This window comes from Lingula anatina, chromosome 6 (genome assembly GCF_051362555.1).
Source record: "Lingula anatina isolate TDL-2025a chromosome 6, LinAna3.0, whole genome shotgun sequence".
In the NCBI taxonomy this organism is placed as follows: domain Eukaryota; kingdom Metazoa; phylum Brachiopoda; class Lingulata; order Lingulida; family Lingulidae; genus Lingula; species Lingula anatina.
The window spans coordinates 13163721-13189222 of record NC_141772.1 but is presented as its reverse complement, the minus strand read 5'-3'; the positions used below and the strand labels follow the sequence as shown (position 1 = coordinate 13189222).

The 25502-nt window shown below is 34.1% G+C and overlaps 2 protein-coding genes across 3 annotated transcripts; one reads left to right on the top strand and one right to left on the bottom strand.

The window, feature by feature from the left end:
- Window positions 1–328: 328 nt before the first annotated feature.
- On the bottom strand, window positions 329–16307 carry LOC106175203 (alpha-aminoadipic semialdehyde synthase, mitochondrial). Of its 2 annotated transcripts, none has more exons than XM_087014663.1 (23): window positions 16136–16307; window positions 15663–15690; window positions 15039–15189; window positions 14498–14674; window positions 14007–14159; window positions 13471–13617; window positions 13007–13085; window positions 12565–12692; window positions 11941–12215; window positions 11410–11521; window positions 11146–11205; window positions 10932–11002; window positions 10476–10603; window positions 10057–10186; window positions 9465–9575; window positions 9037–9145; window positions 8567–8707; window positions 8086–8253; window positions 7719–7814; window positions 3664–3779; window positions 3278–3366; window positions 2755–2931; window positions 329–2418 (listed from the first exon to the last, which is right to left on the bottom strand). In XM_087014663.1, coding segments are annotated over exons 2-23 (2778 nt in total). In that variant the 5' UTR covers window positions 15665–15690; window positions 16136–16307; the 3' UTR covers window positions 329–2260. The 2 variants fall into 2 exon arrangements, with proteins under 2 accessions (XP_086870789.1, XP_086870788.1); XM_087014662.1 differs by having other exon boundaries at window positions 15039–15281; window positions 16136–16244.
- LOC106175204 (uncharacterized) lies at window positions 16215–25057 on the top strand. The gene is made up of 6 exons (XM_013557088.3): window positions 16215–16351; window positions 17300–17743; window positions 18391–18555; window positions 21876–22082; window positions 22477–22569; window positions 22878–25057. Exons 2-6 carry the CDS (start codon window positions 17329–17331, stop codon window positions 23078–23080), a joined length of 1083 nt encoding a protein of 360 aa, XP_013412542.2. The 5' UTR covers window positions 16215–16351; window positions 17300–17328; the 3' UTR covers window positions 23081–25057.
- Window positions 25058–25502: the final 445 nt, after the last annotated feature.

Below are 25502 nucleotides of genomic sequence, written 5' to 3'. Positions count from 1 at the left end.
CGTACTTTTGCATTAGAATTGACAGTAGCCTATTTTGTGCATTGTTATTGTCTGCTTTTTGTCTGTACATTTGACAGCTTTGCTGCCTTGTATAAATTTTGAGTTTAAATAGATTAATTTACACAAATTTGTGTGTACCAATTACAAGTTACAACAATGACTAGGTCTTTTCAATGGGGGGGGGGATTAATTATCAGTCTTTCAGAAACATTATTTTGGAGTCATCAAAATTTATAACCTTTATAGCATTTTTGCTGCTTTCACTGTAGAAAATATAAAATTTGGGTAGCTGGTTTACAATTTTGTTGCTAGAATATAAAATTCTGACTCATTTCAAACAGTCTTCCTTTATTGCTTTAAGTACATCCTTGCCTTGCAGTATCACATCAGATTATAATAGGTGACGAGAATAAAATATCAAGCAACAAGTAGGTTAATTGTAACAGCAATTATCTCAGTTGTGCAATACTTGGATATGTTATACTTATTGTATCTAAAAATGGTGACCGGTATGCATTGTATTATATGGGCAGTATAATAACAATATTAACAAGGTACTTCGTTAAAGCAAAGTAATTAATACATTTATGTCACATTTAAAGCAATATCGGACAAGAATATCCTATTGTCTAATGGTGCATGGTAAATGATTGTAAAAAGGAGCCATTTTCAGATCTTTGCAAATATGTACAATGTTGTCTACAATTGTCTTGGATTGAAAACTTGATTATCTGTAAACAGAGAAATATCACAAGAAAAACAACAGATCATACACAATTTGTTTAGTCACAACTAAATTGCTAATTGTTCAGAAATATATATATTATACAGATATTCACATATGAATATTCTTCAAATTCTAAAAAAGAAAAAAAATCAATAAATCTTTCTAAAAATATGACAGGCTTGCTATTTTTGTAACATTTCTGGAATACTTATCAAGTTATCAGTTATCGATATAAAATATTATTTATTAGAAGTTGTTACTTATCTGCTCAACATTTATAAAGACCACAGGCAAATTAAAAGTGCAAAAAAGGGCAGTTTAAGTACAATAATTTTACCATTGCAAATAACTCAAAACTTTTATTAAGGTTCTAATCTGTTAAAAAAAGTATTTTGCAATATTTTTAAGAAAAACCTTACACAATAATAAAACCAACTCTGACTAGCATTTTCTAAAAGCACTCTGTTCAATATCCATAATACTAACATTTTCTGTAATATGTTTATTACCTTATATGCTTACAACATTATTTTTACAGTCTGTCATGGTACTTTTCTAAAAATGGTAATCTTATTTGGCTTTTAGAACATATCCTTACAGACATGTTATTCTACAATAAACTTAACTTATCCTTTGTTCTCTTAAAACAAGCCTATTTTTTAAATTCTTATTTTCTAATTGTGTTCATTTAAAATAAGCAGCTGTGTTTTCGAGAGACTAGAAGCTAATGTATATAAATCATAGAAAAAAGGCAAGAGATGAATTTTAATGTGGATCTCCAACACATTTGCTAACACATGTAAAAACTTTGGGAAGTTGTCTCAGAAATGGTAAAATAAAAAGTTGTGTTCTAATAATAAGAATATACATTTTTAAACCAAATAAAAACCCATTGTTTAATAAATTAAGTAAAATTTACGTTGGCCTCATAAATCTTTGTTTATAGAGATACAATTTTTTATACTTTGTATTTAGTAACATTTTGTGTTTCTTGCATTCTGGGGTTGCTGGACAAAATACTAAAATAAGCAAACTTAATAGCTGTCCATTATTTTTTGTTCCTAAATGAGATATTACAAATGTACCTGCCAACAATTTCATTCAAATTCTTTATGATTTCTTTTTCAAATGATTTCTCTCATAAATGTAGCTGCCACCACCATAAAATAATGATATTTTTTTTAATATAAAGCTAACTCTTAAATGTAACTACCAACAGGTTTACTCAGATCTTGTTCTCTTGTTATATTAATATCCATGTGTAAACTTTGCTCAACTGGTAGAGATATAAAGGTGCGAAACTTGCAAAAGCTAAATATACTTGAGGGCTAGAAATACATCTCAACATCTTCTCCATTTATAGTTATCATGAATTAATGATTAAAGACAAAATAAACAAATTGCTGGTAGAACCTAACTCTACAAAATGGTCTTCTATATTCTCCTTTCAAAGTTCAATGTCTTGCTACATTTCCAAACCCAAAAAACTGTCTTATTCATCTCCAAGGAGAAGAATCTTAAATGATGTCATATCTAAGAGAAGCTAGAAGCCAGCAGATCATTCATACTTCCTCCGTCGACAACTTTACTGGTTTCCCTGGCAACAATACCTTCCTGTTGCAGTCTCTTGAGCATTGGTCTGTACATGCTCACATTTAGGGGACGGAGCATTCCCTTCTGTTGGATTTCACCTGAAACAGAATAAGTAGTAAATAATAGCATCATCTTTCATATACAAGATCATGTGTAAAATTTTATTCTGAGTGTAACATATATAACTTGAAGAAAATGAGTGCATACCGAGTTTTCAAAGTAAAATTTATTTGTTTGTGTTCACAGATTGTATTTAACTGGTGCAAAATCATTGTACATTTTAAGCAATGTTGAGTATGTTCACACACAGAACTAAGTTGAACTGTGTGAATGCACTCGATCCTTGCTTGCACCAGACACATTTGGAAGCTTTAGGCACTTGAATGAATAATCTTTCAATCTGTTGAGAATTATGTTTGCTACTGTGATTATACCATCTAGTATCATCCTAGCAGCAATTCCAGTTGGTAGGCCGACTGTCTTGGCCATTGCTGTGTAACCCTCCGGATCTCCATACACAACCAGGTCTATTTGCTTGACTTCCTTGGTAAGATCTGGCCATTCTATTCCAACATCATGTCGCATTATGATGACATCTCTTTCTCCTCGTTCTGAAATGTAGTTAGTATTATTCTGTATTGTCCTAGTTGTCAAATTGATTGACACTTGTTAATTATCACTTTTAAAGACAAGGACATTAAAAATCATAACAATATCTTGTTTCATTTGGCACATTTCTCGCATCAGACTTAAACAGTGCCATCAACATTTTTCAGCCTTAAATCAATCATAGTACTCCTAGATTCGTGGAGAAACACAACATGCATTAAGGGTTTTAGCCTCTCCAGCTATAGACATTTTATAGCAATGATTCTACTGATACTTGTATGCTGTTACTTTATTTAATACACCTAATTAATAACATAATAATATGATGAATTTTACTTGGATCCCTACCAAATTTCAACCTTTGAGCCAGGTAGTGGGAAAGTGTGTCCAATGGAGTGTTCTTCTTATCGATAACTTCATCTTCTAAGAGACCCAGCCTAAAATTGACAACAATTAATCTTCTAAATACCAAACTTCATGGAAAGAGTAAAGAACCTGCTATGTAGAAAATGAATGTGTTAAAAGTTGTGTTAAAAGTTGGATCATCTATAAAAAGTTTAACATTTCTAATTGGGGACAGGGTGCTTATGTTACTAAAGATTAATGTTTAAAAAGATGGCATTCAATAAAACTATGAGATGTGGTAAATATCTGTACATAGAGAAAACATATAATGACAAAGACAGTCAATTTTTCCCCTCACTTGAAAGATGCTGATACTCTAAAACACTCACTCTTGTATGGCCTGAAGTCTTGCCTCACTTCCTCCTGTCTTCTGTAGGATCAAACTGTGCAAACTGTCCAGTAGGATGTCATGTGGTTTACCACACAGCTCACACATGAACTGTCTCTATGGAAACATATTGGTAGAAACAATGTATCAAACTGTCCAGTATATATATGTATGTCATGTGGTTTACCACACAGCTCACATGTATGCAGTGTTAGAAATTAAGGCTGGACCGTTTGCCCGGGGCTGACAACTTTCAGAACGGGCTGAGAAGTTTTCCCACCCGGCAGACATTCAGTCCAGCTACTTTTCAAGATGGCTGGACTTTCGGTCCAGCAACTTATTTTCCTAACAGGCAAACACTGCATGTATGAATTGTCTCTATAGAAACATATTGGTAGAAACATTGTATCAAACTGCTAGATCGAAGCACTAATACTACATTTGCAATTGCATTTCATAAATTATCAGCAATATGCACCTGAAAATATTCCATCGTTTTAGTTATAAAAACATTTAATGCATGACTATTAGCTAAAAGTTAAAACAGGCTTCCTTATTTTTTATAGTATTAACAAATTAATCCATCTGGGTAAAACTGAGCCAATTATTGAAAACAAAGTCACTGTCGAGTTTTTTTAACAAACCTGACACAATAAGAATCTGGTGTTGGATAAAAGAGAGACACAACAAATTTGACCCATACACTACCCTCTACCCAGATAGCAAGCATACGTTGGGCCAACGTAGGGGAATCGTTGGTTTGTTGGCACATGGTTGGCGTTGGTAGTAATACGTTGGCCCAACGTTGGCCCAACCACATCATAATATGCACAACATAACTGCAATATGCTCACGTTGGCCCAACGTTGGGCCAACGTGTGCATATTTGTTGCATACGTTGGCCTAACGTTGGGCCAACGTATCTAATTAACAACTCAATAGAAATGAATGATGTTTCTGTTATAATAAAAATGTTTCTGTTCACAACTGAGAATCACATGTGCTTATCTATTGATCAGTAACATATAGTTTTTAGGATTAATTTTTTTTTTTATTAAGAGTTTGTCAAATTCCTTGGGCTAAAAAACAGTGTTCTACTTTTATTTGTCTTCCAAGCTATATACTCTCATATATATATATTTTTTTCATTTTGTCTTTTTTTCTGAATGGATATAGTGTATAGTACATAGACTTCACCTATAAAAAAATTACTGAGTGAACAGATTTATATTTTTAAATAATGCTGTGAAAAATATTTATTATTATTGCTATTATTATTATTGTTATTGAAATCAGACAAATGATTGAAATCTTATTATAATGTACAATTGCACAATATATAAATTTTAAACTTTATAGTTAGCATCAATTGACTTTTGATTAAAGTACACTGGTAACTTTCACTGGACCAGATTCATTACAAGCCAGGTGTTTATCTTAACTGTCAGTTTGATATAAACAGTCTGCCTACTGCCTGCTCAAACAGGTCAAATAACTATACATAGCACAGTCTTAAGCGCGCTGACCGTTGAGCCAATTCAAAAGTCTAAGCCAGAAGGTCAGAAATGTTCTAAGGAAGAGGCAAGAATTACGGCTGAAAGCATTGATTTCTGGATATAAAAAGAAGACATCTTTTTGGAAATTAGAAAATGAAGAGATAAAGAGACAGGATAAGAAGTGAGCATGTACTGGTAAGTGACTTTTTAATTGTGTATTTTCCCATTATTTACTGATGCACCAGGATCCATACAGCTTTGAAAAGTGTTCAAATTTAGTCCAGCACTTTGGACTAGTTTAAATGTAACTAGTTTAAATGGCTCTAGTTTAAATGTAACTTTGAAAAGTACTTGAAAATGCTATTTGGCTTGAAAAAGGTTTGCATTTCAGCATTTTGTCTTTGTAAAAATATTATTTAAAACTTTGTAGTTTATTGAGATGAAAACAGACAATAATTCACAGATGGGGTAATACCTTTTAATACATCATTACTTGTACTTTTATTTTCAACTTTTCATCATCAATGTGTTACAAAGACAAAGTTTAAATGAAATGAGTCCTTTTTCCTTTGGTATGTACACTTTAATATAATTGTATTAATGTATAACTTGCCCTCATTAGTTTAAATCATTGAAAATGATTTGAATTAGAGCCTTAAAAGTCCTTGGAAGCCAATTGTTCTTATGTGTCTGTATGAATCCTGGCCAGTAAATTCTGTGATAGAGTTGTTGGAATGATTAAATGATGTGGAATTTAGTGGTACATTACAGTTGTCTAAAAAACTAATTCATAGTCAAGTGTACACGTAAGAACTAATTTAAATAAATCACTATAAATTACTGCACACAAGACACACACTTTTAAAGTTAAGATATTGGCTTTTGCCTAACTTAGAAAAGGTGGGGAGATTATCATATAATACACACCTACTAGTACTAGTTTGTATATGAAATATGGGGGAAGAGGTACAGTCATGTTATGTACCATACCAATTCTAGCATTATATTTCAAGTGTTTTTAATATTTAAATTTGTAGGTGCAGCACACTCTTCTGTGACTGTTCAGAAAAAGATGTTGAAGATACACCTAACTACTCGTGCTTTGCCAAAGATCATGCAGGTGCAGGACAGGAAAGAGAGAAAAAAACACAAAGATTGAACTCATATGACCACTGATTTGATTTTTAAAGAGACAATGTCTGAGATTTTGCCTGACGGAAGAGACTGTAATTTTATAGACTTGACATATAACTTATGAAAGTTCCTATGAAAAGCATCTTACCTGACATTAACAAGGGTTTCAGGTTTGAATTTAATTTAATGAAAATATTTTTAAAAATTGAAATGGGGCAAAAAAGACTTTACTAGTAGAAAAATGCCTTGACTCCAGAAATAAGGTGAAAAGTCATAGGACTGTTAAAATTTTTTTGATGTGAATCATGTAACAATTGATATAAGACACACTTATTAATGTTTAAATTTAATATTATAATATCTTATAAAAATTTTCTTTGTTGTCTTTTTGTATTATATTTCAATTCACATATCATTATTTAGTTGGTGTAATGTATTTGTTTTATGTTATGTTATGAATTAATTAAACAATTCAAAATATATCACTAATCTTTTTGTTTCAACTACAATTATTAATTGACAATTTTCCAGGTGTAGTGTAAATGATCACAGGCAGATCAAGTCCTCTGAAGGATTCATCCCTTAGAAACCTTGCCAATTTTTCAGCCATATCTTGCAGTTTGCAGATTTCAGATGCTCAAGATATTTCATCAGGACATTGATCTGCCTGTGCATCAGATGTGTAATTACAGTGCCCTACTACGTATGTGATTCCAAAAAAAAAAAGATTGTGCCTTTAGCTCAATGTTGGGTTACTGTAAATCACTGTGCCCCTGGTTTTAGGTTGGATCATAATTTGTTGTGCAAATTGCAGATAACTTGGTGACCAGTTGCCCTACCATTGGGCCAACGCGGATACATTGTTGGTTTGAGGTTGGGTAATTGTTGGACTGATGTTGGTTATTAGTAGAACCAACGTAATTGCACTGTTGGTTACAGGTTGGGTAATTGTTGGACCAATGTTGGTTATTAGTTGGCCCAATGTAGGGCCAACACAGTTTGGTTGGGTAATCGTTGGACTGATGTTGGTTATTAGTAGGACCAATGTAAATACACTGTTGGTTACAGGTTGGGTAATTGTTGGACCAATGTTGGTTATTAGTTGGCCCAATGTAGGGCCAACGCAGTTTGGTTGGGAATACGTTGGCAATGCGTTGGCATTAAAAAAACGTTCAGCCAACCGTTGGCCAAAGTGAGCACTTAGATGGAAACCCAACGTTGGGCCAACATTGCATGGTCAACCAAGGCAACGTTGGGCCAACGTTGGCCCAACGTATGCATGCTATCTGGGTACCAGGATCAGAGAGAATTTTTCACTATGAATTCACAGATATTTCTGTGGCTATTTCTCTGCATTTTTTGGTATCTGTTACAGTGAAAAAGGAAAAAAACAAGCTGGTTTCTAGTAGAGAGTACACAAACTTACCCAAGTGATTTCTGGTCCTAGGGGGTGGAGACTTGGGTGAGGAGTGGTGTCAATCAATCCAATTTGGACCAATCCTGCAGCAGCATTACTGAAACCCTTTACAATACAGAGGACACAGAAATAATCCAACCGAGAACATATATTTAAATCACAAAACTTGAACCATCACATATACTTATGGATACATATGAGGTTTATATCCAATGAATAACTCTATAAAGCTAGAAGAAAATAGCTGAATTGCAGCAGAAGTTATAATTATATTAAACTATGCGATTATAACAGTAATGTGTTAACATAATTTTCAGTTTTTGTGATGACTTTCCCAAAACAATGACACAATAACTGGTTTGCGGACATCCCTTACCGTGTATCGCACAGTTCCACGCAGTATTGTCCTCAGAGAATCCAGTCCATAGATACCCTTGTAAGCAATGGAATCCCTATTAGGGAAACCTTCCAAACTAAAGCCAGGCAGGAAAGAGAGAGGCATGGCAGCCTGCAATAATTCTCCCCCTGGCTGGATTTCTACTGTCTAGGGGCGAGAAAAAAATTCAATTAGTCAAAGACCTAAAATTGCCTTTATTTGTAAGAAAAACTTAACAACAAAATAACTTAACTTTTTTATGATGAAGTTCTTTAACTTCCAATTGTACGTCAGTAAATAGTTCTATATGTTGAATAATTGGTCAAGACAGTATGGACATGATCTATAATGACAGAATCATCAAACTCCATCTGTATCAATAAAGAAGATAAAGGTTTCAATCATAACTTTTTTTCTTTTTTTAAATTGAAATAATTTTAAAAAGTGGAAAATATTTAAAAACAGGTTTTTCTGTGCCTACCTTTCCATTCAGCAGGTATTTGGCCTCACTGATGGTATTCAGGAGGACCCCACGGGGACTCCAGCTGAACCTGTACCTCAGGGGATTGGCAGATAGTTCTGGGGCAGGAAGGCCTCCACACCAGGAGACAAATGATGTGACCTTTTTAATTATAAGATGGAATTCAATGAAAAATGTACCTATAACATATTAAGAAAATTTAGACCATAAATACTCTTATTGTGGATAACTTTCTGAAGCATAAATTTTATAATACAAATTAAGTTGGCAATACCTGCTACGTACATAATAACTTATCTCAAATTGTGTTTTTATAAAAACAGATGAACAATAAACATAGAAGCTGGTCTTTGAGATGATCTAGCTAATAATAATAAAAAAGAACTCCATCCTCTTCCACTTTCCTTTCCAGTAAAACAAAATGTAGAGAGATATCTATCCAAATTATACCATAATAATATCATAATTACCTTTCCTCCCTTTTCTGTAACGTTATCAAAGCATTCCATGGCCAGCATGTGGTCAATGCCTGGGTCCACTCCAACCTCATTGACCACTGTGATACCTGCATCCACAGCACTGGAAAAATGCAAAATAGTGAATCTGGTCACTTAACTGAATTCACTCAGGTATGTAGTCAGAGGGCAAAAAGTGTCAAAAATGGTGAAAGGTGTCGAAGGGGAAGAAAAAATGAAAGGAAAATCACTCTTAGCTGGGTGGGATGGAGTGCCATTATAACAATACATATCAAATTCCATTAATGTTGTTGGCATGCAGTCTGTCTTTCTTATTAACAAAAAAAGTATAAATAAGATCTCTCTCTTTCTTTCTCAAATACATGCACACTCATTCAGAGAATGTTCCCATTCATCCTGCCATAACATTCTCCTCACTTTACCTTTGCTCCAGATCTGTCATCTCTTTACTCATGTAGCTCGCTGTCACCATGTTCTTCTTGTTCATGATGCAAACTTTTGCAACTTCTGGATGGTAGATGTAGGGTAGCAAGCTAAAATAACATTGGAATTTGGAATTTTCTTTACATGTGGATAATTAATGGACACTGAATGTGCATCATAATCACTTCATTGCTTGCTTGCTAAATCAAGAAATCTTGTCAGAGTTGAAACTATGTTACAGTATAATGTTTACTACTTACATAAGGGCAAATATTATAATAAGAAATCTCTTGAATGACTTGCAATATTAAACACTGGGGAACCTTTTTAAAGATGCATTTGAAGCGAGTTGACATGTCAAATGATTGCCACTAAACCTGTCACCAAAAATATCACCAAAAATGCCACCAAAAAGTTATAAAGAACATATAATCTTAGGAAATACCAAATGGTACTGTTTCATATTTCTGAAAAGATGACATCTGAATAGATATTTCCGAGATATAATATACACTTGCTCTACATGTAACTTAATTGAATTAAATAAAAATAAGACTAGTGCCTCAATGTCTTAGTATATGTCCTGTGTACCTAATCACCAAGTCATGGCTGGACACTAGTTTCTCAAGCTCTTCTTTGTGGTTCATGACATCACACAGTACTGGGTGAGAATTCTTGAACTTGCTTGCCAGGGCATCGACCTCACTGCGCAGGTGAGAGACTGAAATGAAGCAAAGAATATGCAGCATCAAGCAGAATACAATTTTATTTTTAGACATTTAGACATTGCTAGCACGACCCAAAATCAATCATTTTTACAAGTAACATTACACATCCTACCAGTACTTTTATACATTAACAAAAACATTGCTCTTTTGAATTTGTGCACAAAACTTCTTTGGCTAACTACCATCAAGTTTACTGTCCCATTAGTTATCAAATGACCATATTATGTACACGTTTTCAATGTTACTTTGTATGTTTTCAGTGATCTAAAATTAAACACTTACCAACAGTGACTTCCACTTTGGGGTCCTTGGTTAAGTAATCCACCACAGGGGCAGAGACGTAGCCAGCGCCAAGGCAAAGCACCTTTTTATCCCCCATCTTTTTTGCGGAGGAAACTTTGTGAGCAGATCTAAAATGAGGATTGGACAGAATTAAAACTAAATTTAAGCACATCTAAAACAAAGATCAGACATTATAAAAACTAAAAATTTAATCAACTGTCCTAGATGAGCCAAAAAAATTTTTTTTTCAAAGCATTCCATTTTGTTCTTTGTGTACAACATTTAAATAATTCAAAATAATTATTATAAATAAGAAGCAAAGACTGGACTGTCAAATTTATGATTTATTAACTCTAGTGTTAGATATAAATAATGTCCTGTCTTTCTTTTATATGCCAAGACATACATATTTGAACTGGTCTCAAAAATCTCGTGCTAACTGGGCATTTTGCTCACCTTGATACTTCCCTCAGTTTAGCAATATATTCAAACTTTGGGGTAAGCTTTCCATTGGAAGTGATCACAGCCTACAAGGGCAAAAAACACAATTTTAAAATTTAAATTTACAAATTATTTGACTTTAATAAACTATCATCAAATTTTACAATTTCTTATCAATAACCATGTTAATATGTTTGAAAATGAAATTACACATTCTACATATACTTACATCTCTAACTACAGGGGTCACCTTGTATTCCTCAAAAGGAGTCGTTGCATTGGAACTGAGCTGAAAATATCAGAAAACATATCAAAATTAAAAGCTTTACACATTTTCACATACCCAGCCAGCAGTAATAGCAGAAAGTAGGTTGACTTGTAAAATGCTGTACTGCAATTACTCAAATAATGCACACAAACCATTTGAATTTGATCTTTGGTTATATATCTGTTTCTCAATGTTTCTTTAATAAAAAAATTCTTTCCATCTTACCATGTCATGAATGTAGGGAAACAAAAGTGACCCAAAGAAATCTGTAGACTCATTAGGAATCTGTGCAGGCATGTTATCAATAGAACAAACCAAAACACCAGGACCATGGAAACTTAAATAAAAAATAATAATAATGTTTTTTAAATAATTTGAAATGACAGTGGTTTCCATACAGGGCAGTATAGGCATGCATTCTTTTGAACAAGATACGGTTTACAATGATAAAACAAAGAAAAAAATTTGCCACATGATACAGAACCAATGAGAAATGGAGAAGGAATTTATTGCACAGTTATATGAAAGGTTTTTTTCATGGATATATCTGATGTCATTTTATCACACAAATAACATTCTTTATTTAATATATTATGTATAAATAATCTAATTTCAAAATTATTTCACATTAATTACTTAGTCAGCCAACAGTCAATCATTACAACACTGTATGTCAGAAAAAGAAAAATATTTATATAAAATATCTTCACCTCATGGACATTTGCTTCATTTCTATATACAGGTTTGAATGCTCACCTTTCTCTCTCAGTATTCTGATCTGCATCATACAACACAAAGGGCCTGTCAATTGTCGTGCACTCACTCACAAATTCAATAGAGCCGTCCCTGTCCGCGGAAATATCACAAATTGCCAATAGGTGGTGTGGCAGTTGTGGGCAACCGACGACATTTGGTAACCATGGCAGCGAGGTGGGCTTGAGTAATGTCTTGGCGTCGGGAATAGTGATCAAACGCGGCTGAGTGTTGTCCCAGTAGATTCCATTGACGATAATTGAGGCATAGGGAGCAATCTAAAAGATAGCAAAAACATTTTCATTCCTAAACAATATCAAAATTTATATAAAAATATAACAAAAACATTTCACTACATCACTGTAATTATTAATGAACCAAAAAAAGCTGCATTGAATTAAATTACATTCAATAGTAATCCACAATATTTCAAAGTTTATGTTAATGCATCTAACCCGTGTGCCATATTTAAGAAATTAGGCCCACATCAAAGGACAGAAAAACTGACGTTTGGCAGTAAAAATTTATCAGATTCCTTTGTTGTTCAATTAATGTCCTTTTTTTCTGCCTTGGGCCAGTAGATTATGATACCCTAGCATATAAATAAGTTTAAAAAAATATGTCTACCTTTTTTGCAAAATTGGATCCATATCTTTCAGGATGTTTGAGGAATTCCTCCATGTCAAATTTCCCGCCTTCTTTCCTGACCAGATGGTCCCACATATTGACCTCACAACCATACACCTTATTTGTAGCTGAAAAAGAAACACAAACATGCTGATCAATTTTTCTGTAAAAAATAATTGCCCCCTTTTAGCTTGTTTATTAAGCACCTGCACATGCACAGAAGACAAGTAACTGCATGATTAGTTATCTATCATATTATAAACAATAGAAAATCACGTATGAAAATAGTTTGGATCAAAATGGCAAAAATGAACAACAGAAAAACATGAAAAAATCTTGTATCAAATGTCAAAAATGAAGAACAAAAAACATGAAAAAAGTTTTATTCAAATATTGAAAATAAGCAGAATGTTTGTGAATGAGCAAAGTTGTTGATACTGACCTCCATGTTTAGCTACCTTTGGCAGAGCCTCAGGGGAGACATATTCATGGGGCAGCTCTCTGAAGACTTCCTGCGCGCCCTGGTGAGTAAAACAAAACATGCACAATGACAGATCTATGTACCTTGAATTGGTCTTTCCAAGTACATTTTTGAAAAAAAATTTAATTTGAAAACTCTCCATAAAAGTTACATAAATTTTGTGGGCTTTCTTTTGTATCTGCAATACAGTAACTTTTCTTGTTTAGAGTGACTCTTTGGTAGTCTTTATGTATGGCCTTTCTCATCATTTAGCTAGATGATAACTAATAGCACTCCTTAAGCTAACTGAAAACCCACTATAAAGCTGTATTAAGAATGTCATTAAGATATATGTCTTAGAAAATGTCTCAAGACAAAGAAGTTGCTATTCATGAAGATTATGCCTAAATTCTGATTCACCCGGATTCCTTCCTATCTGACAGTACCTGTGAGACATTGCCAGACCCAGTGAACACAAACGTCAAAGGTCCAATGGACTTGGGCATCAGACCTAGCGCTATCTCATAGCCAGCATCTCTGATGGCTTGTCTTGCACTGCCACTGTTACGGTAGTGGTGGGGTGGGCTAATGTGCTGAAAAAAAGAAAAAGGAAAATTGAATTTGTAACAGGTTTTATTTACTTTACTGAAAAGATTAACTATGTTCAAATCCCCAAAAACTTTTTAAAACTGTATTCCATTATATTCATGTATAGAAGAATGATCCTTGGCTCCAATATTAGAATAATTAATTTCCAAACAAACAGCTAAATAAATATGGCTAAATAAAAATGTATATATTAGTGCAATAATTTCACAAAATTTTGGACAAAATCTGATGCAGAAATTCTACTCTCTAGCCCTATACAAAAAGTCCAACTAACAAGGACATTTTTGCATAATCATATGATTTATGCAGAAATTCTACATTCTAGCCCAATATAAAGCCAATTCATAATTTAACCCCTTTCTCCTGAAGTTACCATAAAAGGTGTATGGTGCCCAAGGGCGAGCAGACGGAATCCCAATCCATGGAGAATGTTCAACATCCCAGCTACACCTGCATACTTGCCAAATGCAACCAAACGAAGTCCATCTTTGTTCAGCATTTTTTCATAATCAATGAGACGGATGTTCTTAAAGAATGGAAAACAAATCATCACAATTGCTACAAAACAATAACAATTCAAGTTTCAATCATGACAGCCAATGACACACAATTTGTTTGAATGACATTCCATGAAACCAAATCACTTGATTTCAACACAGTTTTGACAAAAGTTCATTGCAAGTTGTCGACAATTTGTGTTATAAAACAGACTTGGTTCCAATTCAATCTAATTATAAGTTAAAATTAAATCATTTCAAACCTTAATAAATTTTGGTAAACAGAATCTATATACAGTGACTCTGTGACTTAAGGTTGTATGCTTAAATGTTGCAATGAATAGTATATAATACCATATATACACACTTTTTCTAAGAGAGCATCCAGCAAAGGCATGTTGTCCTCTTGGGCCTTAATCGTATGGGAGAAAAAGACGTAGGTCTTGTTGGGTATCAGTTTGTCAATGGGCACCTGCTTGACTCCCAGAATTAGGTCAGCTTCTGAGATATCTTCTTGACTAATTGCCCCTGCATTTTCATATTCCTATAGATATAGGTATTTGATCAATTAAGATTTGAAGACTGAATGCAATATTTTTAAACCCCCGGTTTCATATTTTAATGTAAGAATCTGTTAAATTTATTGATGTAAAACAAAAGTGAAATAAGAATAATAACAATTATTATTACAGTAAGTTATCAATAATTATTACTATTAATTATTACTATTACAAATGTCATCAATTATTATTATTATTATTATTATTAGCTAGCTTTCAGAATCATCACAGTACATCATTGTGACCATCATCATCACTATTGAGAATCCATGGAGTAACTCAAACCTTGCAATTAATTAAAACATCACTTTAATCATAAAAAATAGTGGCAGAGAGGTACAACTTTACCTTAGTGGGGTAAGCTCTCCTGTTGGATGGTTGCAATAACACCTTAACACCCTCTTTAGTGAGCTGCCTTACGTGAGAGGGGGCCAAAGGGGCCCTCCGTTCCCAGAGATTAACATCCTCTCGTCTTATGGCTAAACAAGAACTAGCTGACCTGACAGAAGAGATTTTCAGCCATTGTTTTTTTAGACATAAAGTTTTGAGATTCTTTCCTCCAAAAGCCTTCCACATGACCTTTAAGTATAGCTGGTAGAAAAAGAAAACATGTAAACTGTCATACATAGTATATACTTGTATGTACAATATCTGATGGAAGTGAAAACCACAATTTATAATTTATAGCGATTTTATTTTTGATATAGCTTTAAAATATTTGATGGTTCAGTGTAAACATTAGATGTAATATTTAAGCAAACATGTTAACCTTGGCATATATTACGGGATCAATGTTTGAATTAAATAGTGATTTTATAAGTGATTTTAAAGTCAGATTTGCAATGGTACGTAATTTATCATTTAACAATAATATTTCCAGAACGTCCTAGCTACTATATAGTCTTGTTTCAATGTGGGCGTTTCAATGTTGTTAAATCCTACCAGGCATATATGTATTGACAAAATACTTACATGCTGCCACGTAGCGGTAATATAGATCCTGTTGATAAAATATTTTTGATTAGAAAATGAATGGAAAATATTACTAATAGTAATAGCAGTAGTTTACGAAGAGCCGTGTGTACGAGTACTGCATGTAAATTAATGTGCTGTACACGCACCAAAACGATGATGCAATCACAAACCTTTATATGTATAAAAAAAGTACTAATCGAATGATTATATGATGTACACTCCCAATCTTTTTGACTATGAACCACGCAGCCTATATCGTGCCACAAAACATCAGCAATAACAGACACGCCGAATCGAACCAATCACAACACGCGTAAATGGACACTCCTCCGTGTTGTTTACAACAAATTACGGCTGAGAAATCAATCTTGGATACAGATCACTGAAAATTTTCATCAAAATGCAATCGTCAGACGTTAACAACTATTCTTAATGTATATCATCGACCAAAGCATCGATTAAAAATTTACCCTTTTCTCTCAAAATCCGTGAACCTTTTTACCGGGTTTCTTCACCGACCAGGTCACGCTATGTCCACATTTGACCTAATTTTTATTTAGATCACGTGTGATTCTCGTTTGCTGGAAAATTGGCCGGTAGGCTGAGCCTGTGGAAGTGGCAGTTTCTGTTTGCGTTTTCTGTGTGCTGTAAAGGGAACAGTGTCACCTTGCAGCCTTTTATATCTTGTAAGTATTTAATATTACTTCATGAAGGCTTGTGTGACAATAATTATGCTTCATTGCCTCGGTTTGTCACTAATTTGTACTTCCCGGCTTCAAGCGCCATGGCAATGCTAATATGAATTCAGACCCAGTACACCCGTGAAAACACGAAGATTTCCGGCTAGCATATAGGTTTCATCCAGTGTGGATGAAACCATGAACAAAAAACGGTGGCTGTCTTTACGTTGTCCAGAAATGGTTTGCAAAACTACTTAATCACGTTTATGATTCTGTAGACTGTAGCAATACATGTCCTATAGGATCATATACATGTAGTACATGTCATACTAAACATTAATACATGTAGTAATTAGAAACATAATACACTGCAGATAGATAGTGTGGTCTCTGCCATACTGGGACCATGATACCTGTACTTGTATGAGAACTTGATCACTGATGTAGTATAAAAAATTAAACAGAACTGTTTGATAGATCAGATGATATATATGTGTGTGTGTGTGTGTGTGTGTGTGTGTGTGTGTGTGTGTGTGTGTGTGTGTGTGTGTGTGTAAATACCTACCCCGGTATTTATATACACATTCTAATATCCATGGTACTAACAGTAGCAGTCTGCAATCATGAAATCATGATTTCTGAGTTACATATAACTTGTACTGGCATACAAAATTAGTGCATTTTATTGGAATATTAACTCAAAACGATAAATGTAATGTAATATATATATATATAAATGGCTCTCCATGTCTGAATATTATATAAAAAGGAAATTATTAAGTCTTCCAGACTGTCTGAGGAATTGAAATTTTAGACTCTTGCATGCCTGTACTAGTATTATATACAGTGCAATAAATATAATGTACTGGTACATGTAGGAAGGAGCCAACAGTAGATGATTCTGAACAAATGGTGTCTGCATAATCATTGATTTTCTTTTCTTTTTTTAAACAGGTTGTCTGCGGACTTACGTATAGTTTAACATGGCAGATAAAAAAGCCAGAAAGAAAGCCAACAAAGCTACCTCAGATAGCATTGCCGCACAATACCAGTGGGAGAAAATTACAGACATGCCAACAAAACGGGTCTTCGCAACATCCACCGTTGTCGAGGGCAATATTTATGTTATTGGTGGCTGTGACGAGACTGGGTCTCCACTGAACAGTTTTGAAATGTACTCCCCCACAGAGAAAACCTGGAAAGTTTTGGCCCCCATGCCTACCAGCAGGGCAGGGGCAGCCACTGTACACATAGGAAAGAAGATTATAGTGTTAGGAGGGGTTAGTCAAGCCCAGGCCCCTCTTGATGAAGTAGAGTTGTATGACATAGAGGAAAGTGCTTGGAAAAAATTGGAATCTCTGCCTGAAAAGTTGCTAGGATTATCAGCTGTAGTGAGAGGTAATCAAATATTATGTGGTGATTTTTTATTTGTTTATTTTTATTTTCAGTTGTTTAATTTGTAATTTCAAACATTTTAGTGTTGTTGATATTGGGGTTATATTTATTAGATGAAACTTAGGCTGTATTCCCAGAGCTTTTAGATCGATCTAGTCTCACTAGATTACTGTCAGATAATCTGGCTTAAAAGTCTGTCCCGCCTACTACAAGCTGTAAGAGGGTAATTAACTTTCGTGTCCGCCCGGCTGACAGCTATTTAGCGTGAACCCCCAAGGAGTTAGGTCGAACTAAAGTAGATCGATCTAATCTCTGGAAATGGGGTCTTATAATGAGATTGTGTAAACGCATGTATAAGTTCTCCTCAGTTATATTCAAATATATGATTACAAAGAAAAAGATGACTAGTCCCAAATGATTATGGTCTATGAAGCATTTCAACCAATATTAGATGTTGCTTTTGTTGTGAACCATACTTTTTCACCTATATACAAACTTGAAAGTGAAATAATTTGCTAACTTGGCACAAGTAATATCACTTCCTGTCCATGTATTCCAGTTTTTATGATTATATTTTGAGTTGAATTGGTTCCTTTTTAACCCTCATTCTGATTTTACATTAAAAAACATATGTATGTTATTTTTTTCAGATGGCAAGGTTCTTATAGCTGGAGGCATGGCAGCAGACACAAACCCAAAGGAATACTTCTTAAGTTTTGACATAGAAGCCAACAGGTGGCAGAGCTTGCCACCTATGCCAACGCCGCGATATGCATCATCAGGCTTCCTCAGGGATAACAAGTTTTATGTGATTGGTTAGTTCTTGCACAGTGTTTAACTGAATCAAATATAGAAAAAATGAAGTCCCTATTTTTTCATGTCTGTAACGAAATCAGATTATTATTGTACCACCAGCGTTAGCGCTGGCGGTACACATGGTTTCGGTCCCGTCCGGATCGTTCCGCCGGCTCCGCCGGCTCCGTTGGCTCCGCCGGCTCCGCCGGACGGCTACCGTTACCGCTTCTCCTCCTAGACGGTAAGGGCCCCCGTACCCATCTCATGGATTTAGGTCACCTATGATCTCAACTCGTTCCACATAAAATTTGGGCTTTGTCGGTATTGGGGTCTGGGTGTGGCACTCATTGCAATGCACCCTTGTCTAAAAATGGCAAAATTAAATGCTAATTATCTACCCTACGGAAGGAGTTATGGGAAAAATTTCTATAGACGGCTTTCCAAAAGTCATATGTGTAGATTTCAAATATACCCTTGGATTTGACCTTTGACCTTTACTTCAAGGTCAAATGGGCCAAAATTTTCAAAAAAATGAAATTTTTTACGAAAAAAATTTTTTTTTCCCTGTTATTCAGACACCACACAGACTTAACCAATAATATTATTGGAAGGTGTTACCCTTCAGGTCATCTTTCATCTCCATGAATTTGGGGTCAATCGGTGCATTTTCACGGGAGTAGCGGCCATAAGATACCGAAACTGAAAACTGTCTCTAATTCGGGAACCGTTAATGCTAGAGACCCATTCTTTTTTGCATTTTGTAGAGCATGTAAAGCCCAACACTGGATGTGGTCTCGGTTTTTTTGTATTCCATACGGTTTTCGAGTTACGCTGTATCAAAAAGTACATATTGGTGGTAAAAGCAAAATGTGCAGTACGGTAATGGATAATAAATTTTGAACTCTGGAAAAATAAAGCATAAGGCTTGGCAAAGCAGACAACTTGTGTTCAAAAATGACATTATTTCATCAAATTTGAACTTCTGAAACTTCAGAGCACCTCCTATTTCAAGAATTTTGACCAAAATGACATTTTCTTTATTTTAATTAATTTTTTCTGTACGAAATTTAAGGCACATTATAGTAACTCCAAAATTATAACATTTAGTCCCTTATATCTCCAAAACTGGCAGAGATAGGTCCATAGTTACTATTGAAGTTGAATAGGAAGTCATATACTGGCAATCTTACTATGACCTTGAAAGTGACCTTTGACCTACTTTTCACCATGAACTGAATTTTGCAAATTTTTCTTCCCTTTTATCTCCAAAACTGGCAGAGATAGGTCCATAGTTACTATTGAAGTTGAATAGGAAGTCATATACTGGCAATCTTACTATGACCTTGAAAGTGACCTTTGACCTACTTTTCACCATGAACTGAACTTTGCAAATTTTGCTTTCCTTTTATCTCCAAAACTGGCAGAGATAGGTCCATAGTTACTATTGAACTTGAATAGGAAGTCATATACTGGCAATCTAAATGTGACCTTGAAATTGACCTTTGACCTACTTTTCACCATGAACTGAATTTTGCAAATTTTGCTTCCCTTTTATCTCCAAAACTGGCAGAGATAGGTCCATAGTTACTATTGAACTTGAATAGGAAGTCATATACTGGCAATCTAAATGTGACCTTAAAATTGACCTTTGACCTACTTTTCACCATAAACTGAACTTTGCAAAATTTGCTTCCCTTTTATCTCCAAAACTGGCAGAGATAGGTCCATAGTTACTATTGAACTTGAAAAGGAAGTCATATACTGGCAATCTAAATGTGACCTTAAAATTGACCTTTGACCTACTTTACAACATGAACTGAATTTTGCAAATTTTGCTTTCCTTTTATCTCCAAAACTGGCTGAGATAGGTCCGTAGTTACTATTGAACTTGAATAGGAAGTCATATACTGGCAATCTAAATGTGACCTCAAAATTGACCTTTGACCTACTTTTCACCATAAACTGAACTTTGCAAATTTTTCTTCTCTTTTATCTCCAAAACTGGCAGAGATAGGTCCATAGTTACTATTGAACTTGAATAGGAAGTCATATACTGGCAATCTAAATGTGACCTTGAAATTGACCTTTGACCTACTTTTCACCATGAACTGAATTTTGCAAATTTTGCTTCCCTTTTATCTCCAAAACTGGCTGAGATAGGTCCATAGTTACTATTGAACTTGAATAGAAAGTCATATACTGGCAATCTAAATGTGACCTTGAAATTGACCTTTGACCTACTTTTCACCATGAACTGAACTTTGCAAATTTTGCTTTCCTTTTATCTCCAAAACTGGCAGAGATAGGTCCATAGTTACTATTGAACTTGAAAAGGAAGTCATATACTGGCAATCTAAATGTGACCTTAAAATTGACCTTTGACCTACTTTACACCATAAACTGAATTTTGCAAATTTTGCTTTCCTTTTATCTCCAAAACTGGCTAAGATAGGTCCGTAGTTACTATTGAACTTGAATAGGAAGTCATATACTGGCATTATAAATGTGACATTAAAATTGACCTTTGTCCTACTTTTCACCATAAACTGAACTTTGCAAATTTTGCTTCCCTTTTATCTTCAAAACTGGCAGAGATAGGTCCATAGTTACTATTGAACTTGAATAGAAAGTCATATACTGGCAATCTAAATGTGACCTTGAAATTGACCTTTGACCTACTTTTTATCATGAACTGAACTCTGCTAATTTCTTTCTCTTTTAACTTCAAACTTGACAGAGATAGGTCCATAGTTACTCTTGAACTTGAATAGGAAGTCATATACTGGCAATTTACTGTGACCTTGAAATTGACCCTTGACCTACCTTACGAAGAACTTAAATTTGATTGTACCATATATATTTTTTGCAATAGTTTAAAAATTCTTGTTGATTGCATTTTTACAGCTTGTCAAGCACAAAACTGGTGGCTGTGTCCCTTATTTTGTGTATGTGGGGGTCTATACGAATGTGCTTGCTCCAGCTGGTGGTACAATATTCGGAGGCGGTATCGCCTCTCTGATCCTCTAGTTATAAATGAGATTACTAGAGCTGAAACTTACTAGAAATTTCCTTTTTTTTAAAAAGAAATAGGAAAAATTAGGAAAGGCAGTTTTTTTAAAATTATGACTGTGGTAGTAGTAAAATACTGAAAAATAATTTCTCTGCTGCTTCATGTGTGCAATATTGATTTATCTTTTAAAAATCTGCACCTTGGTAACGTTGGCCATGTTATTTAGGTATATCTATGTTGGTAATTAGCCCAAGAATCTGGTGATTTATCTCCACAGTGTGTTCCTAGAGTACAAAACCTGAGGTCCTTAATTCCATTTCTTCCCTATAGGTGGCAGACAAGGTAAAGTTCCAGTGAACACATTTGAAGTGTTCGACTTTGATGAAAACAAGTGGCAGAAACTTCCCAACATTCCCAGTAAGAGGGTTTTTCCAGGCTACATTATGTCAGAAACACAAATCTTCAGTCTCGGCGGCCTCAATCAAAACCCTAAGAATGGCTTTGCAAATTGTTGTGAAATCTTTGATATAGAAAAAGGTGAGAGAGGTTGCATACTTGACTTTGTTTGTAAACATGACATGGCATGCTTTTTGCAGTGATATAGGCTTATATGTCAGAATTTGCCTATTTTGCTCATAAAGTATGTTGAGTGAATATTCACTGAATGAATTAATTCAATGTTAGAATTTATATTTAATATTTTATTTTTATTATTATTATTTATTTATTTTAATTTATTTTTTATTTTTTATTTTTTGCACATTTCTCCATGAGAAATTTTTCGTAGATTTTAGGATCTGATAAATGTCATTGTTGTTACATATCACACAGCCCCATCACAAATATACACACTGCCTTAGGAGGTAAAATTTTGCATTTTTAAACAAATTTCCAGGGAAAAAAAAGCAAATTTTTGTGTTAAAATTTCCAGGTGAGTGGACAGTGGGCACTCCTATGCCCTCCAGACGAGGGGACTTCACAACTGCCGTGTTGAATGGAAAAGTGATAGTGGCGGGGGGATTAGGTAAGTATTATAATGTATGTTAAAATGGAATCTCTGTATTGTTTCAGATTCAAGATATTTTGTTTTGTTTTTTACCTGAAATAATAGATTGTTATTTGACGTTCCCAATAAATCATTTTTTTACCATTTCAAAAATCTGTTGTTGAAAAAGCTTGATATTATTAACTGATCAAATTAAGATTATTTTATCTGAACTAATTTCAGTTTAACCCATATAGATTGCTGTCACTGGTTAAAATTGCAGGGTGCCCTGAAAACTTTTTGATGTTTAACTTATTTAAATGTATTTTTTTTAAATATGATTTAAGGCAATGAAGGGAAGCCTTTGGAGGCGGCCGAAGTGTACGATCCCGCCACCAACAACTGGACGCGGTTGTCTCATGTGCCGTCCACTCACTGTTCATGTACCAGCGTGACACTAGGGGGCAGCATCTACATCATAGGTGGACTGTCCCTCAATGGCCCGAGCAGCTGTGTAGATGTACTCCATTTTAAAGAGAGAGATGTATGACTGTATGCTTCTGATTGTTTAAAAATAATGTTTAATTATGGGTATGTGTTTTTTTTTATAAATGGAGGACAAACCTATTTGTAGCTGTTAGTATTATTTGTTTTTGTTGCGCAGATGTTATGGTTTTGATTGAGAAAATATACAGACTTTATATGCATGTGTAATGATATTTGCCAAAAATCATTGCTCATGCTAGCATCTAAGATCTTTGATAAATACTAAAATTGTTGGACTTCTAGTCATTATTCTCCAGTTTTTCAAGACTTTGAGAAAAACAAACCAGAACAAAAAACCTTATTTCGTATTGGAAAAACATGATTTGTGCTTGCAATTTTTTCTCAGTGTAATGTGTCATTTACATGTAAATCTAATGTTCAATGTAGGTTTTAAATTTAACATTGTTCATCATCTGGTTCATTACTTCTCAAACAAGTAGCAATCAAAATGTAATTTTCCTATCAACTAATGCAAACAGACAGTCATTTTTTACTGTTGACTGAAAGCAACAGCTCCTTGCTGCAAAAAATATGCCTTGATGATCATTAAATATATTACTTAAGCACAATTTCTCTCTTTTTAATTTTGTAAAGTCACATGTTTAAAGCATTTTCATTTTTAAGGTGAGTAGGTTATTTTCAGCCTTTGTAACTGAAGTTTCAATTTATATAATTTTTTTTTTTCACCTTGTGAACAAAATCATGTTGCAGCTTAATTTTTAGTCAGAAATAGGTCTTCCATCAACAGAACCAGATGTCTTGTATGAGTGTGGCACTGTATTGGGATAACAATTTTTTGAGCAATATTTGATCCAAAAATCTGATTTTTGTTATAGCATTGTAGTGAAGAATGCTAGAGATTTTACTCATCCCCCTTTTTATTTATGGACCTATGGCCAATTAGAGGTCAGGAGATATTTGTTGATATGCTTAAATCAATTTGTTAATTTACCAAAATATCAGTCAGTATTGTTATACACTGGGACTTAAAAATGGTTTTGTAATATGGAAACAAGATGTGCCTCGGTGGCAAGTGCAGAATGTAGATGCATGGTCTGTTTATCAGACTATACAACAGGCAAATGAGGTTATAGAACTGCATATACACAAGTCTGTACACAACTACCAGTTGCATATATACTAGTCTATACCCGCTAACCAATTATACAGTGATCATTTACAATCAGAAACCTGAAAATAATTTCATGTTACTCCATAAGATATGTACAGTGCCAGAGCTGCATATTTCAAAGCCAAATTTTCTCCACAGTACAAGTTTTATTTTAGATATTCATTTGTTTACAGCAGAGGCAATTAAGTGAAGAAGTGATATCTGCACTGTGGCACCTAGGATTTGCTAAAAGGTGCACAAGGGTTTTTATTGGGGGTGAGCTGGGAACAGAAGGGGGGGGTAACTCAAATGCTAAGGGATCTTTGTTATCAATAATATCATATGATAAAGGGTGTGAAAACAAATTAAATCAATCGAAGAATTTTAATAATATCATAAGTGATGGTTTCTAGTTGCAATTTATTATTTTTTCTTGGGTGAAAGAAATAATCATACAATTTCTTGCATGACAGTTCATCAGTCTTTCGTGTAATACTCTAATCTTTAATAGCATTAGAAAGTTAGTTAGCATTAGCACATGAGTATTTCTCTCTGTTATTCTTTAAACTTTTTAAAAATTTGTTCATTTTGTGGATGTTATTTGCATATGTCTTCTGAGCATTCCGGTGTATAATTGTGTTGATTTGTAAAATTAGGCCTTTTCTATTTCAACACAATTAAGTAACGTACTGCAAAGATCAAAAACCCTGATGTAGAAATTAAGATGCTAAAACTTGATATTATAATTATTTATAGGCTTTGATTGGAATGACATTATGTAAAATGTTTCATTGGTGCTTGTGAAGTCTGTGGTATATGAAATAATACCAACTATGTTTGTCTGAAATTGTAATAAATGTTCTCATTCAGTTCCTTGTCTTAGACTGAATTTTTCATTTTATGAAAGTGTTAACTTGATGTAATTCCAACGATTTTTGTAGATTATTGCTACAACACCTGTGTTTACAAGATATGCATGCAACTCGCATAAAACAATTGATGAAAAGTTAGACATTTTATCTCTGTATTTATGGTATTGAATCATAGAAGTGTCACATCGATTCTTGGCACGCCAATCGTGTCCATGCCTTCATTAAGTACACATTCTGTAATTAAATGTGATGACAATATCAACATGTGAATGGGTGAAATAAATTTGATTGTAGGATTGGTGCAAAAATCTGCTATGATTAATCCATACTTTTTTAAATAGTACCATAATAACTGCATGGAATATTAAAATGGAGCACAAAGAATTGTCTTCCAGTGGTTGGTAAATTGTTACAAAAATGGTCTTTACAGGTAAAATAAAATT

Excerpts from the sequence above, each read along its gene's own strand:
- LOC106175203 (XM_087014662.1), bottom strand. The coding sequence starts at position 15,266 with ATGTGGAAGGCTTTTGGAGGAAAGAATCTCAAAACTTTATGTCTAAAA. Across the intron at positions 12,693-13,006 it reads AAAGGTAGCTAAACATGGAG|CTACAAATAAGGTGTATGGT; the intron begins GTCAGTATCAAC and ends TTTCTTTTTCAG. Across the intron at positions 9,146-9,464 it reads ATGACAGATCTGGAGCAAAG|TGCTGTGGATGCAGGTATCA; the intron begins GTAAAGTGAGGA and ends GCATTTTTCCAG.
- LOC106175204 (XM_013557088.3), top strand. The coding sequence starts at position 17,329 with ATGGCAGATAAAAAAGCCAGAAAGAAAGCCAACAAAGCTACCTCAGAT. Across the intron at positions 18,556-21,875 it reads TAACAAGTTTTATGTGATTG|GTGGCAGACAAGGTAAAGTT; the intron begins GTTAGTTCTTGC and ends TCTTCCCTATAG. Across the intron at positions 22,083-22,476 it reads AATCTTTGATATAGAAAAAG|GTGAGTGGACAGTGGGCACT; the intron begins GTGAGAGAGGTT and ends TAAAATTTCCAG.